Source organism: Monodon monoceros, unplaced genomic scaffold (assembly GCF_005190385.1).
Source record: "Monodon monoceros isolate NGI ecotype Baffin Bay Population unplaced genomic scaffold, NGI_Narwhal_1 Super_Scaffold_22, whole genome shotgun sequence".
In the NCBI taxonomy this organism is placed as follows: Eukaryota; Metazoa; Chordata; class Mammalia; order Artiodactyla; family Monodontidae; genus Monodon; species Monodon monoceros.
Genome location: NW_021703779.1, coordinates 108,642,593 through 108,659,237, shown reverse-complemented (window position 1 = coordinate 108,659,237; position 16,645 = coordinate 108,642,593). Strand labels below are relative to the sequence as shown.

At 46.1% G+C, this 16,645-nt stretch overlaps 1 protein-coding gene across 6 annotated transcripts in view; it reads right to left on the bottom strand.

The window, feature by feature from the left end:
* BCORL1 (BCL6 corepressor like 1) overlaps window positions 1-16,645 on the bottom strand; it is a 60,572-nt gene that overhangs the window by 39,639 nt on the left and 4,288 nt on the right. For 5 of the 6 annotated variants that reach the window (XM_029240786.1, XM_029240784.1, XM_029240790.1 and 2 more), the window contains one exon: window positions 913-1,042. In XM_029240786.1, coding sequence (XP_029096619.1) covers window positions 913-998 — 86 coding nt within the window. In that variant the 5' untranslated portion in view covers window positions 999-1,042. Of the gene's footprint in view, window positions 1-912; window positions 1,043-2,005; window positions 2,750-16,645 lie in introns of those variants that run through there. The other variant, XM_029240788.1, reaches the window with a different exon arrangement.

Genomic DNA, 16,645 nt, shown 5'->3' with positions numbered 1-16,645 from the left:
CCAACACTCTCCCACATGCACACACACCCATGCACACACTTCCAAGATTTCCCCAAGGAAATGTCAGATCTTGAGTCCCAGGAAAAGCCATATCGTTCTGTATTCTAGGTGACTGACTTGATGTATTTGGATTTCAACAGTCGATATATTGAAACCAGCAAGCATGGGGGAGTCATACCTTCTCTAAAAATGGGAGAGGCAATGCAACCATCACACACAGCTCTTTGGCCAAGGGTTATGAAAATCAAATGTAGAATCTGAAGGCCATTTTGAGTGCTCTTCATATGGGGCATGATCAGGAAATGGAACAGCCTGGTCAACCCAGTATTTTGGTGAACAGAAAACTGAAAACACACGCAGATCAGGCAAGCATCACCAACTCTCAATTTCATACGAAAACTACGTTAAGCAGTTTGATCCTCCTTTGATACTTCATAAGGATCTCACTGCGAATCGTCATTAGCCTCGTGAGGCAGGAAAGTGCTGATCACCAGAATACCCACTAACAGTTTCCAGTATAAAGCTGAATGACAAAATCGCCTTTCTTCCAGGCTTAGATCAAGGACCAAAAATATCTTACACGTATCCTTGAGCACAGAACATGGATGCAGCAAACAAAACTTGCAATTGCCCAAGCTTCCCTTTAATCCACAATCTGACAGTTCTTAATGAGCAGACAAATACTAGTCGGCGAAAGGTCATCTGTTGGCCTCCTCACTTTCATCTGAACAGGGATGGCATGGCAGAGCAGGCCACTCACACAGCCCCAGCCCCAGCCCATCTCAGGAAAATTAGAAACAACCAGCAGCCTCCTCCCCAGGGTCCCCCCTCAGGCGCTGCTGCAGCTACCTCGCTAGGGAGCAGGCACCGCTCACTGGAAGCCGGCAACAGCCACCTTCCCAGCCTCCTCACCTCTCCTCGTTGATGCCACACATGCGAATCCGGTCAGAACTGGTCCAGTTGTGCACGCCGCTGTAGAGCGGTGCTGTAGAGATCATGACAGCCACTCACCACCAGCTAGGACCTGCTGTGGCCACTCCCCCTGGGGAAAAAGAACTCCCAAAAATCAAAACTTGTAACATGGACAGCTGCTTTAACCACCTTTTATGCGGAAACATTTAAATAAATAAAGGTAATTAGAGCACCAAAATGTTAAAGCAGTCTCTCACAAGCCAGCCTGCTATGGAAAATTAAGGTCCAAAGGGGATGAGGGGGCACCAGCTTTCCAGGAATCCATAGGTTTCAGGATGGAGACGAGGATGCTGTTAATCACCTAGAGTGATTTTTAAATTATCTGAAAGACAGATATGCATGAGTGTTCGAGGAAATTCAATCTATTTCAGACAAGTGAGATGCCAGTATATTGTTCTACACACTTTTAGCCTAACCAACTACAATTAGGGGGTCATTCCCATATATGAACAGGGCATCGAAAGACTACTGGGGAATCTTTTTCTCGTCAACTCTCCAATCCATGAGTACTGAAGTATTTGAGTGACATAACCAATTTAAGCTCTCCAGAGGAAGCACATGCTTTCTTTATAAGCCCTTCAAAAATACTCATTCTAATTTCAAGTTAGGAGTTATATAGATATAATGCATATACCTAACCTGGTTTAAAGTGCCCTTCAGATCAGATGCCATACTCCTTGTGCTCTGACCACAAACAAACAGAAAACAATGCTCCATCAAGAACCGCACATGTCTGCCCTTGTCCCTTCCTATCGGTCTGTCATCCCCATGACCTACCGCCCCCTTCACCAGCCAATGTCGGGTTCTCGCTGTTGACAACCACTGCACAGCCAATTCACCTTCCAGAGAAAATGAGGCATCAAGAGAAAGAGGTTTATCCAATGAGGTTGTCTTGAGACCCTCAAACTCGAATTAACTTATTAGCTAAAAGCCTTATTCATCAAAGCTCAACTGAACAAAACCCTACAGTGATCAGAATTTTATGCTGTTCTCCACTTTCCAAAGAAAGTAAACCACAGTAAAATACACTCACCTCAGGAATTTGTTTCATTTATCCTTTACACAATTTTCAGAGATTGTCCATATTCAACACAATATCACTTACTCATTCAACAAATACGTATTGAGCACCTACTATGTGCTGGCACTGTCCTAGGTACTGGGGATTAAACAATTAACAAAAAAGACCAGAAATCTCTGCCTTCATGGAGCTTATATTCTAGTGGGATGAGATGGACAATAAACACGTTAAATGAGTCTGTGTTACAGTATGTTAGAAGGTGGTATAACACAGGCTAAGGGGCAAGGGCAATGGTCGGGGGCGGGGAGTGGAATGGGCTGCAATGTGTAAGTGCGTGATCAGAGTAGGCTTTGCTGAGAAGGAGACATTTAAACATCCTGAAGGAAGCAAAGAGGCGAGCCATGTGGATATCTGGGGAAGAGCATTCCAGGCAGAAGGAACAACCTTGCAAAGGTCCTTAAGGCACGAGGTGCCTGCTAAGATCAGAAAAGAGCCAGGAGGCCAGCGTGGCTGGCACAGAGGGAGCAGACAAGGGAGAGAGTCAGTGAGAGGACAGCAGGGCCACATCCCCCCATTCTCTCTTTGGTCCTCATCCTACTCCTGTCCCTGTCGCATAGGATACCGCTGCCTTTGCCCCTTCCTTTGTACCTGCCCCTTTCCTGGCTTTCCAGACCCAGTGCCTGCTGGCCTATCTGGGGCCCTTCTCTCCTGCCACCCCAGAAACCTGGCCCTCGGTCTCTCCTCACCTCTGCCACCCTCTCCTATCCCCCTTCCTCTTCCCTCCCTCTTTCTCTTCCTATCCCACCCATCTCCCTCTTTCCCTTCCCCCTCCTCTCTCAATCTCTCTCTCCCATTTCTCTCTATTTCTCCTCATCATTCCCCTTCCCCCTATTATTCTCCCAGCTCTGTCTGTCTTCCTCTCTCCTCTGCTTCTCTTCTTCTCTCTCCTCCCCTGCCATGGTCCCCTCTCCTCCAACGTTCTTCCCGTTCCCACCCCTCCTGCCCCTGTCCTTTCCCTCCTTTAGCTCACCTTTCTTATTTCCCCTCAGGCTCCACTCTCTCCTCCCTTTCCTCCTCCTTCCCTTCCTCCCTCCCCGCTGCCCCCCCTCCCCTCTACTCTTAGTCCTCGGGCCTCAGCCTTCAGTCTCCCTCTCTTGTCCTTCTGTCTTCCTCTGTCTCTCCTCTTCCTGTCTCTCTAGCTCAAGTCTGGCCCTCCCCAACCCCTCCGCTCCCCTCCCTCTGCCCTAAACCCCCTCCCTCTGTGTGTGTGTGTGTGTGTGTGTGTGTGTGTGTGCGTGTGTGTGTCCTGCCCCTCCTTTTCGCTTAGCTCAAGAGCTCCCACAGTTTCAACTCACCTCTTCGTGCGCTGATGACTCCCAAATCTGTGTCTCTAGCCCTGGCCTCTCTCCTTAGACCCAGACCAGAATTTCCAGCTGGCAGCAACTTGCCGTTAATTGGATGTCCCCCGAGCCCCTCAAACTCAGTGTTTCAAACCGAACTCATTATCTGTTACCATAAACCTGCTCCCCACCCCCATACCCAGCGTGCTTCCTATCTTAGGTAATAGCGCCACTATCCCCTAGCCTGGAAATTTCAGCATTCAACTCCTTCTCTCCCCCACCACCCACATGCCATCAGGAGTCAAGCCTTAATAATGCCATCTCCATCCTCTCCTTCTACCCCTCTCACCACTGCCCTGATGCAGACCCTCATCATCTCTCGACCAGAATATTACACTAGCCTCTTAACTGGTCCCTCTGCCTCCAATCTCTTAATTCTACAATCAATTCATCTTCTAAAGAACCAGTTGGATCACGTCACACCCCCCCTCCTCCAAAGCTTTCAATAGCTTTCCTCTGTCTTCAGAATCAAGCCCACATTTCTTAGCACAGCATTCAGGGCCTTCCACAACCTGGTCTCAAACCTCCTGTCTAGCCTCCTCTTCAGCCACATCCTGCTATTTCCCTGCACCCTTGCCACCCCAACTCCTGACCCTTCCCTGAAGTGGCCTCTCTTGTGTCCCCTCTTCCTTTCTGTCCTCTCTCAAAGCCTAGCTTAAATGTCATCATGTCATCTCCCCAGCCCCAGCCCCTGGTCGGTTAACTCCTCCCTCTCTGGTTCTCCTCAAACATTTCATTCCCACCCCTACCACAGCACAGATTCTTAGTCCCTCTGCTGTGTGGTTAGTTGGGGATGTGGCACATCTGTCTTGCCCCCACCCCCAGACAATCAGCTACTTACGGTAAGAAATACTGTCTTTTCTGTCTCTGGTTCTTCTGCAATACTTTACGTATAGTAAGTACTCAGTATATACGTGTTATATGGAAGTGAAACCTGGATGAGAATTGAGGTGGTGACCCTGAGAAATTACATGAAGCAAAAGAAACCTCCCTAAAAAGTATTCACCATGCTTACTATTTAAAAAAATGTATTTCAATGACAACGCTATGCACTGTCTATAGCACACCCTTCCAAGCTGCCTGATACTAGCCCAGTTCATTGTCTTTGAGTTATTTTGCACCTTTGTAAATTGCAGGTAACTGATGGATATGCAAACTCTGTCTCGTCCCATGCAGTTTGGATTGACTTTCCTCCCCACTGTGGAAAAACCAGTTTTGCCTCCATTTGCAATTCAATTCCTTTACTCCATATAAATTTGTGCTTTTTGGACTTTTTCTTTGAAGCGGCTACAACACCTGTCTGGTTCTCTTGCTGATTAATGAGTAAAATAAAATCTTTAATACGTGTTCATTTTTACATCTGTAAGAGACTCATGATTTTATCTTTTTCTGAAAGTTATCTTTAACATTCCTAAAACAGTTATGTGGGCTCACACATAATTTTAGAGAGATTTCCACAAGGGGTAAGACAAATGGGTTGCCTGTCTGCGTCACATCAGGTCACCGGGATCCCAGTCCCTAAACATCCCGGTTGATCAAGTTTTGACTGTTTCTTAGAGTATCTTGGAATATCCCTCCCAGTTTAGGAAACAACAGCTCAGCCTGTTGGCTGACCAGCCTGGGACAGAAATCAGAGGGGGGAATCCTGGCATTTGCAAACAGAATAACGTATAGAACATCATTACCTAGATAAGGGAGTTTTTAGACCCCCCCAAATCCCCAAATAACAATAACAACAACAAGAAAAGCAAGTAAAAACCAAAATAATTACCATACAATGTGCATTTTATGACCACCTAGAGAGCAAACCTGACCCTAGGCAGCCCCACTTTCACAAGATCCTGAAGATAGAGCATCTGCTTAAATCTCGGCCTCCCACGCTTCCACTATGATTTTGTCAGACCAACGCCTCTTCTTACGTGAAGTCCTCTGCTGCTAATTAATAGTAGCCTTTGCGGAGGCAGGGAGGGGAGGAGAGGGGTAGAAAGCACAGTCAGGAGAGCACAGAGCTAAGTGGTCTACACAAGAAGCAAAGATCGGTTCTCCCGAGCCAGAGAGTAGGCAAAGGGAACTTCTAAAGAGGCACCGGTGGTGTCAATGCCCACATAGGGCAGGAGGAGTCAAGAAGGACAATGCACACCAACATTTCCCAAGAGTCAGAATCACTGAGGTGCTGGTTCAAAATACAGATTCATAGGTCCCAGCCCTGGAGATTCTAATCCAGTAGGCCCAGGGTTTTGTTTTGTTATTATCATATCCAATCAAATTAATAACCACTCAGCTGTACACTACGCCTCAGGAGAGGTGAGCAGAAAGGAAAAATCCTACAGACACGCCACATTTGGTAGGTTTCACTGGTGTGCACACTTGGGGCCCAGCTTGCTTTTGCTCGTACTGTCTGCACTCACGTGTGGTGTACAACTCTCAATCTCTCTCTCACTCCCTCTCTGATGGGAACCATCACATCAAAGGCAAAAGGCGAAGTTCCTAAAAGGAACTTGGAAGAAACCTGGTAATCTCAAGTGACCCAGGAAGCACAGGGATACGAAATACCGCAAAGGATTTTCCCAGATGTCACAACCATGTAATTGCTAAGAAATGAACAGCTGCACGGCCCCAGAATCGAATGCTGGTCACTGCCTGGAAGACAGCAGGACCACTGTGAGCTGTCCCCACTTTGGGGGGAAAAACTCAAAAGACACATCCAACTCGTGGTGAGAACAAAGGAGAACACATGCTCCACCAATCCAAAGTGATAAGTGTGGCTGAAAATATAAAGAAAGAAAACGTTTTGATTTAGAAGGCACATGTACACATAAATAGAAGGACTGACCAAGACACAAGGGAATGAATCCAAGAAGCGGGCGGCAAGGAGCAGGTAGCCAGGCACAATCACTGCACTATGAAACAGGGGAGACCAAAGAGAAATGGACTAATAGGAGAGCAATAACCTTAAAATGGTGAAAAGTGCCGCTAAGCTGAGGGCGAGCAGGTAGTAGAAGAAAAACCATGATGAGGTAGAACTCTTTCCCCCAAAAATCCAAACGGAAAAAGAAAAATGCTTGAAGACAAGTGCAGTTGTGAAAGGCATAAAAGAGAAGCCCATAGCATATAACAACCAAAAAAGAAAAAAAATGAAATAGGGGAACCTGAAATATTTCACCATAGTGGGCCAAACTGAAACACTGGAGGGAAGCACTGAAGACAGACATTTTAGAAAAGTTTAGAGAGAATATGTTCTCAAAAGGGGAAGAACATCGAATCGTAGCCCAAGTTAGGGTTGGGAGAGTTGGTAATAAGGGACAGTCAGCACTAAAATCTCAAAGGAGATTGTACAGATTGGGTAGACTTTTTTGGTTCTGTTTTGAAAGGAAGATGCCCAAACAAGCAGATTTCACAAGAACGACAAGCAAAAGCATGTGAGGAAGAGGAGGGCATGACAGGAGGTAACAGAGCATCTATCTGACTTATTTTTTTTTTTTACGAAAGTAGACATTGTTAAAAACTTTTAGTTTTTACCCTTGAAAAATGACCAGACAGGGGATTTCCCTGGTGGCACGGTGGTTGAGAATCCGCCTGCCACGCAGTGGTTGAGAATCCACCTGCCAGTGCAGGGGACATGGGTTCGATCCCTGGTCTGGGAAGATCCCGCATGCCGCGGAGCAGCTAAGCCCATGGGCCACAACTACTGAGCCCGCGTGCCGCAACTACTGAAGCCCACACACCTAGAGCCTGTGCTCCGCAACAAGAGAAGCCACCACAATGAGAAGCCCGTGAACCGCAACGAACAGGAGCCCCCACTCGCCGCAACCAAAGAAAAGCCCACGCGCAGCAACGAACACCCAACGCATCCAGAAACGATAAATAAATAAAATAAAATAATAAAATTAATAAATTTATTTTTTTAAAAAAGAATCCACCTGCCAATGCAGGGGACACAGGTTCGATTCCTGGCCTGGGAAGATCCCACATGCCGAGGATCAACTAAGCCCGTGCGCAACAACTACTGAGCCTGCACTCTAGAGTCCGTGAGCCACAACTACAAAGCCCGCGTGTCTAAAGCCCGTGCTCGCAACAAGAGAAGCCACCTCAATGAGAAGCCCGCGCACTGCAACAGAGTGGCCCCCGCTCGCCACGGGGCTAGAGAAAGCCCACGTGCAGGAACGAAGACCCAATGCAGCCAAAAATAAATAAATAAATTTATTAAAAAATAAAAGGAAAGAAAAGAAAATGACCAGACAGGGTGTTTGTTAGTCTAGTGGACCAGTTCCCCAGAATCACGTAGCTCCTTTTGTGGCCAAAGACCCCTTACATGCAGAACAACTGGTGCTGGCAACACATGGGATACAACTAGGACCCCTACACATAGCATGAAACCTGCCCATTTACTCCAGCTTGGACTCTGCCATCCAGACAGTAAATTAGAAACTCAAGATTAAGAAGGCCTCAGTTAAACTAAATCTGGTAGTACTCCCCCAGGACTCTTTTGGTTCACACTGTCTTGTGACCTGGAAGCAATTATGACTCTAAAAAAATGAAAGAGCCGGAAAATATTCCTCTTGAAGCCTGGCCCTGAATCTGTCCTCAAGAGGATAGGCGTGGCCAGTAGACAGTTAAAGAAGGAGGGCTGGGTCAGTGATGACTAATAAGTAAAGAAAACCAACTTTGGGACCTACTGCTCCAAGAGAAATCCAGAGCCCTGGGGAAAGCTCCCGTAAGACAGAGGTATTCGCATTCTGATTTCACAGAAGCAAAGGAAAGGCCACCCTACTACCCCACTTTGGGAGAAGCAGCATCTAAGACACCCCCAAGGAGATCCAAGTGATCACTGGCATTGAGATCCTAGGGAACATGAAAAGGCCACGGCTTCCACCCAGTCACTGGAGTGCCTTTAGAGAGATGTCAAAACGTCTCAAAATCATTGTTTTCAATAGGAAAGTTTACACATACCCAACAAGGATAACTTTACCTGACTAGATATAGAACCCTCACCACAGGTCTTACCCTCCTTGTCCCTCTGCCTTCTTCCACGTGTAGGACTAGCATTCCTATTTTTCCTACTTAATTACATATCCGAAACCTCACCCCCCAATGAGGAAGTTCTTCCAACTTAAATTGTTCTAATTTAATGATTTCCCATATAAGGATATTCTAATATTCTCCTCTGGCTCTCCCCTCAATATCAATATGCCCTCTTCTTTCCCTACCATTAACCAAATACCATTCCTTGAAACTCAGGAGTCCTGTATACATGCCCCAATCACTCTGCTTCCCTTTATGCAAAACAGGTTCCTCTACCACCATACACCACCACACACAAACATACAAACACACAAAATCAACTGAAAATAATCTGCTGGGCAATTGAAAGGAGGAAGGGGCCCTTTGCACTGTTCATCCCCACCTTCTATTCTAGCACTTCCTGGTTACCCTGAGTTTTTTATTTTTTTTCTATCCAAATAGTTCCACGAGTTCTACTCCAAGGGATAAGTCTTATAAGGGACACTGCATCCTGTTCCCAGATGCATTCATTCCTGTATTTACCGAGAAGGCTAAGGAGTTGTCTGCACACGGCTCTAGCAAAGACACCTTCACAGACTCCATGGGTACCTCCATGTTTGAAAACCCTGCCTTATAAACATTTATGAGACTTGGATACAAAGGAATGTTTATCTGCTAAACGCATGAGAGCTTATTCATTCAAAGGAATAAATGTCGTTAACTCCAAAGTAGTCACTTTGGGAAGCTAGACATTCATCTCAAAGCAGTGACCAATGGCTTGCGATCTCTTTGGAGCTCTCCCGGTGAGCATTACCATCCAAACCTTTCTCAAGCCAACTCACAGCCTTTTCAGTCCCCTCACAAGCGCTGAATCCATCCAGAGTCATTTTGATGTTTTAAAACTGCCAAAACCCATTCAGAATCATCTAATCACAAAACTGGCAATACCCTTGAAGAATGATATACAGTTTACCGGCGGTAACCGTGGGTTTCACATCCGCGGTTGGCTGAATCGGGGATGCGAACCTCGCGCGCGAATGAGGAAGGCCGACTGTGTTCCTTCTATTCCGCTATTTTTTGTCAGGGACTTGAGCGTCCACGCATTTTCGTATCCATTTTGATATCCACGGGGGTTCCTGTAACCAATACCCCGCAGATACCAAGGGACGGCTGTACGATAGTACCCAAAGCCTAAACTGTGGGGGGCAAAACTTGGAGGGCATTTTCAGCCCCCACTTCTCAACCATCTGAGACATCTCACTATATGCAGTTACTATGTCATCTGCAAAAATTGAGAATAACACAAAAGCACTTGAACGGACCAAAGGTAATCGATTTCAGCAGTTTAGTAGGCAAAAACAAAAGTTTTAATCTCTCACGTATATTTTCATACCACCAGATCATTTTAGCTTTTCCACCCACTGCCAAGATACTTTTTTCCTATTATTCAAATAGTACTCACTTCCATTTCCTGCTGCAAGGAAATTATTTTACTCCATCTAAGGAAAATACCTCATCATAGCTTTAAACTGGACCTAGGCTCTAGGAACAAGATTTTGTACAACTTCTAGATGTCACAGATATCTAGAAAACCTAAACATCATGAAATTAATCAGTCCTTTTCCAAATGCAAAGCCACCTCAAAATGTCACCCTAAGTAACTAGGGTCATCCTTTGAACACTTCTCATTTCTACTAGATCAAAAAAATGAGTTGGCTTTCCTCAATTTGGTCTTCAGCAGGACCATGTGAATATTTGGTGTGTCTTTCACACTCCAAAGTTGAATCATTGTAATCTGAGACTTCAATCCCTTTTGTGATGCTTCTGTGTCCTCCCTGCCATAAACTGTGACAGTGGCTCTCAGATCCTCCATTTCAGTATACAGCATTCATGATATGGAATTTTTCACCTAAAGAGAACTCCTCCTCACCAAACTTTGGCCCTTTTTTTTTTTTTTTTTTTTGCGGTACGCAGGTCTCTCACTGTTTTGGCCTCTCCCGTTGCAGAGCACAGGCTCCGGACACGCAGGCTCAGCGGCCATGGCTCACTGGCCCAGCCACTCCGCGGCATGTGGGATCTTCCCAGACCGGGGCACGACCCCGTGTCCCCTGCATCGGCAGGCGGACTCTCAACCACTGCGCCACCAGGGAAGCCCTGGCCTTTTTAAAAAAAACTCTCCTGGACCTCTTACACAAATACTTGGAGAGGCCATTATCAGCCTATTTTTTTTCTATTCTCTCACCCCAGAATATGGGCTTAACTCATTTTGTACATTTACTCATTCAAAGGTACACACACACACACACACACACACACACACACACACAAATTAGCTCACAGAATTTCAAACTCTCAACATTGGCTCAATCTGCTACCAGTCTATAGGTTTCTCAAGGCTAGAAAAAATATTTTCTACTTCTTTCAATAGTTCCTCCCAATAGTGTCTAGCATGACACAAAGTACACAATATGCGCTTGATAATTACTTGCTAAACTACAGGGAAAAACTAAAATTCCCTCTACCCCATACAGAAACCAAGAACAACCCCATGTAAAAAGCATTGTGTCGGGCTTCCCTGGTGGCGCAGTGGTTAAGAATCCACCTGCCAGTGCAGGGGACACGGATTCAAGCCCTGGTCTGGGAAGATCCCACATGCCATGGAGCGACTAAGCCCGTGCGCCACAACTACTGAGGCTGCACTCTAGAGCCTGCAAGCCACAACTACTGAGCACCCGCACCTAGGGCCTGTGCTCCACAACAAGAGAAGCCACCACAATGAGAAGCCCGTGCACTGCAAGGAAGAGTAGCCCCTGCTCGCCGCAACTAGAGAAAGCCCGTGTGCAGCAACGAAGACCCAACGCAACCAAAAATAAATAATTAGTTAATTTTTTTAAAGAGGCATTGGGTCTTTGAATTCCTTTTACTTCCCATGATCTCTCATAAACTTTCTTTCTTCTCCTTACTTCCATGATAAAGAAACCACAGAAATAAAATAAAATTGGGCTGGGGCAAAACAATAAAGTCAACTTCCAATTATCTGTAGCTTAGCCGCAGCTAATTTTTAAACCCAGCCGACTTACGGACTGCCTTCTGCCACTTATAGTAGATGTGTGCTCAGGGAACAACTCATTTTAATATTTGCCTAAGCATAATATAAATAGGAAGGTAGATCTGCTGGGGAGGGGGACAGGTAGAGAATAATAATGCATTTCTGAAGTCAAACAGAAATTATTAATTTGTTCACTGATCTAGTTTTAAATTGGCCTGGTATCACACTCTCCCTATATTGGCATAGCTGATTGTTGGCATCAAAGTTCACTTTGGCTGCAGAGAGGGACTATATTTTACAGCCCATCGTTTTTCTCTGCCCAAAAGTTTGGTTTGGGGATACCCGAGCTATTTGAGACGTTAATCTCTCTCATCCAATCACTGATGAACATCCTTGTCATAGAGCCATACCAGACCTGGGCTCTATCTACCAGCTCTTGTAGAACTTCCAGATGTCAGAGACAGCTGGAAAGCCCAACCAGTCATAATTAAACACAGCAGCCCTTTTCAGAAAGCAATGGCTTTTTAAAATGTCACCCTGGTAAACTACGTTTGGGTCATTTCTAAAGGACGGACCAAAATGTGCCCTGAAGTTTCGACTGGATATACACCCTTCAGTTCCTGTTCTGAAATACTAAGCAGGGTTACAGCACAGCTGTTAAAGAAGCTGCCACTTCCACCTCAAAGGTGGATGCAATAATGCAGTGATGAGCCAAGCTCTTTCTTCCTACCACGTCGTAAACGCTAAATATGTACTAATACAACAGGAATATGGAGAAAAAGCACAGAGAATCAAGATATAAGGGGAGCACTCAGGAGCTATTGATAGTTTTCTTTCTGCCACCATGTTTACCATAGTGTAATATAAAAAGGTAATGTCATAGGACACAGTTGAATAAGAAAAACTAGATTATACTATAATAATAGATGCCATTTATTGGGCACCTGCTATGGACCTGGCACTATAGATGCATCATGTAATCCTCACAGCCCTGTGAGACTGGGATTATCATCTCCATTTTATAGATGAGAAAACTGAGGCTCAAGAAAGTTCCACACGACTAGGAAGTAGAAGAATCAGGACTGTAACCGAGGGCTGTTATGTCTCCAAAGGCCTCCAGATAATTCTGATGCAGGCTAAAGTCTGAGAACCACTGGACCACACTAACCCGTACGTGGTACCACCAAGTCACGCTGAGTAAAGCCTCGTCATAGTAAGACACCTAATCACCTCTCAGGTCTAGGTATAGAGTACATCCGCTCACTCCGGGGCTCAGAGCCACATGTAGTGCACTTCTCTATAGAACTTGGAAAAATGAAAACCTGCTTGCTCTCCTTGTCCCCGGACACCAGCATTATAACAAAACTCGACTGTACCCTTAAATGGCACTAACACTAAGATTTCTAGGCATACCTTAGCAATGAGGTAACCAAATTTTGTTTCTTAGCAGACAGTCAAAGAAGCCTAAAACACAAAACTTTGCCTGCCCCTCAGTACTCTCAATTCTTCATGGATACTTAGCTTAAGGTCTTCTTAAAATCCAAATGAAGATGTATCCTGTGTCACATACTCTCATGAATAAGCTAAAAATTACCCCGTTTTACAAATAATAAATCATCTCTCTTCAAATTCATCACAATCCATTGGGCAGGGAGAATATGACCTTGACATGCAGCCTGCAGCCACTTTTTAAACAATGATTCACTTTTTAATGTTTTATGGGGAAAGGGTGGCTTCTGCTTTAAAAAAAAAAAAAAAAAAAAAAGAGGGAGCCAGAACAGTGTATCGGAATGATGGGGATAGAAAAAGAGTTAAATTTTACTCTTGACCAGAATTCAACTTTAGTTCACCAAAGAAAGTTTTCATCATAAAAGAGTGCTTTTAAGTTATGAACAGTAGGAAAGCATATGATTTAGAAGGAGAACAGTTTCTACGTTATTTTAAGGATGACCATTCAAAAACTGGCGTTAATAAAGCCTAGTTTGTATGTGAAATTATATAAAATACTGTATAGCATCCTAGTGGCCGAAAGGTAGATTACTTCTTATTACCTCCCTCTTTAGCCGGTCAGATGCTAAACCTTCTGGCAAGCAGCGACTCACACCCAACTGGAACTCCAGCATTAAGAAATTTCCTTTCTTTTGGAAAACCCAAAGGTCTAGGGCCTTCCTTCCCCCCTCACGTAACCATCAGTGGCTTCTCCTTTTCCCTTTTATCCCAACAACTTCCACTTTCCCCAGCGCTCTCTCCTTTCCACTCTAGTGTTCACTTTCCCACCCAACTCAACCATGAACTCCTCCTCTCTCAATCCCAGATGCTGGTTGACACTGGAAAACAGCTCTCTACCCTCTGAGGCCATTCTAGTCCATCTCAAACTTAGCTCAGCCTAGAAGCAATGAACCACTCCAGCTGTCCAACCCCGAATTAGCGCCTCTCCTCCATGCCCCCACCCCACCCTCCAATTCTGGCCCAAGGCTCTCAGGCCACTGTTCTTTATCCTGTTTCTTTCTGGAATTTCCATCATCCATCTCCATATATCTAGGATTCCTCCCACTTGCAGACTGGAAAAACTGGTGTATTCCCACTTTCTCCTTCTTTCAAGGCCATTCTATTTAGGACGGTTAATTCCTTCCCCCATTCAATATCCTTACTTTAGTCTAGATTTTCTAATTAATGCTTAGACTTATAAGCCCTGGATCCCAGCTAACTTCTGCTTCCTGGGCCCTCCCAGGGCAGCGGCTATCAAAGGCAAGTTTTTACCTTCCCCACACCAGCTCCCAATGACATCTGAATAAACACCTTCCTACTTTGGCTTGTTATCCCACCCTCTTTCTCTATTCTGCATTTTTCAGCCTGTATAGTATCCCTAAACTCCCTATTTCCTTATGTGTAAATATATTTCTATTTCTTCCTACATATCAGTTTCTCTGTAGCCCTATTTTTACCCAAGATCATCCTTCTCTCTTGCCCAAACCTTACTGATTCTAGCATGGAAGTGTAAAGAGCCTTAAAGATTCTTCAAACTTTACTTTGGAAAACATTATCCTGGAGATTTCAAGGTTCCACTTTTTCCTACTTAGCCCTAACATGGAACCAGTGTGATCACCTTTCTTCCCTCTTCACTGTCCAACCAACCCACTTCTGACTTCTCTTTCTGCCTTCCTTCTTTCTAGTATTCAAGTCCTTTTCTCCCATAATTCTGTTCCCCTAAAAGAATACCCTCTAAAACCCATAATCCAGACTCATCATGTTGAGATCCTCTGCCCCCTGTACTAACCTTTTTTTTTCCTATGTAGTGAATTGTAGCATGAGTAAAGCAAAGAGACATCTGGAGGAACCCCCTTTGCTTCCCAAGAAAGTTTACATCACTGAGAATGAAAGGGATCCTCCTTCCCTCCCTAGCCTCTCCTGGTAAATCAAAACAACCAGCTCTACAAGTGCCCTTGGTACAGCCACCATTGCTTGTGGAAATCCCCTCCACTCTGCCCAATCCAGACTCCAACTGCAGAGTTTTCCAGGGACTTAGCTTTCCTCTGCCCTGTCCTAACAATTTGCTATCTCTTCCTTGTGGCCTCAAGAACTAGTCCTCCTTAACCGAGACATCAGAGTCCTCTCCCCTTCCTTCATCAGCAACTTCTCAGGGCCATAACAAAAAGAAACCTACCTACCTTTGCTGCAAAGCTAGCAACGGGGTCAACCCTCGTAACATCAATTTGAGTAAGGCTCTGTGCCCCACGGCCTGTGCCTCTTGTCCCCTACATCCACCCCAAGAGCAGCTGCCTCAGTCGCCGTATCAAAAGATGAGACTGCCTAGCAATATCCACATAGCTTGGTCAGATGGCCATGTCCCTCCTCAACTCCATCAGCCTTCAGATTCTCTTAACTTGCATCACCAAGCCTCCTGCTCCTCCTAGCTCCCCCAGTCTTTCCTACTAACTTTGCTTCTCCATCAAAATTTTACAGGTTCCTCCCCCTGCATTTTGCTTCTATTTGGAGCCTCTGGATGATTCTTGGGATTAGGTTACCCCATTTAATCCCCTGGTGGAATCCTCCAAATTTCTTTCCTACATACTGTCCTCTTCAGTACTACGTGGTGACATCCCCATCCAATCTAAGTACCCCTAAACTCTGCTCCACTGTGCTGCCTACCATCTCTCCCCAAATAAAGCTTCCTCTCTCCCAACATTCAAGGACAGGACAGGTAAACAGACAATTAGATGACCTTTAAAGTCCCTTCCAACCTGGTAATTTTATTATCAACCTAATCTAATCCCAACCCCGAATACATACCCCATTCATTTCCCCCGAAAAACGTTTCAGCAGTGTGACTTTGAGAAATAGCCTTCTAAGTTGAAAGAACCACGGGCTAACCAGGGCAATGCAAACCTACAGTTGCACCCCCAGAAGTCTCACCAAACATTTCTGCAATTGTACTCCACCTCTGTGCCACGGGGACTGTCTCCAAACTGCCTTGAGAGTATTCCGCTGCCGCAGAAGTTACAGGGTCCCCTTCTCACACTCGCATAAAGAGCCCCTAAACCGTGGGCTAGACGCGTCCTCACCAAGGTACGCCTGTCCTTACTGTCTACTCTAGAAGACACCAAGAATAAATAAGTATCACCGCATCGACAGCTTCGTACAGCCAACACTGAAATTTTTCAAAACAATAAAACAAAACCAGAGTGCTTCCACTGGCGGGGGGGGGGCGGGCGGAATAGAAGGGCACCCCCACCGGCTTCCCAGGTTTGCAGTGTGGTTCCCTCCCGCCTTTCCCCTCGACCACGTCTTTGCCTACAACAATCTCCCGCACCTCCATAACTCGAAATCCCCAGCCGAGGTGCGGCCGGCTCCTCCCAGCCTTGCCCCGGACGTCCCTCTGGCCCAGCCTTCCTCTCGGCGGGACCCCAGCAAGGAGGGCCCCCTCCATCGTCCAGCTCACCTCCCGGTCCCTTCCCGGGCCTCTGGGCACCCCCACAGGGCTCTGTCCCGAAGCAGAACCTCGAGGAGCCAAGCCCACGAGGCCCGTCGCGGGACCCACCCCCCCGCTTCCTTCTCCCAGGACCTCGTCCTCCATGCACCCGGCCCCCGGGGCTCTTCGTCGTCGTCGTCCCGGCTCGTACCGCCCCCCGTCGGGGGCTCCACCCCCCGCCTGCACCCGCCCCCAGGACGGCCCCCTCCCCACCGCGCGCCGCCGGCGCCCTC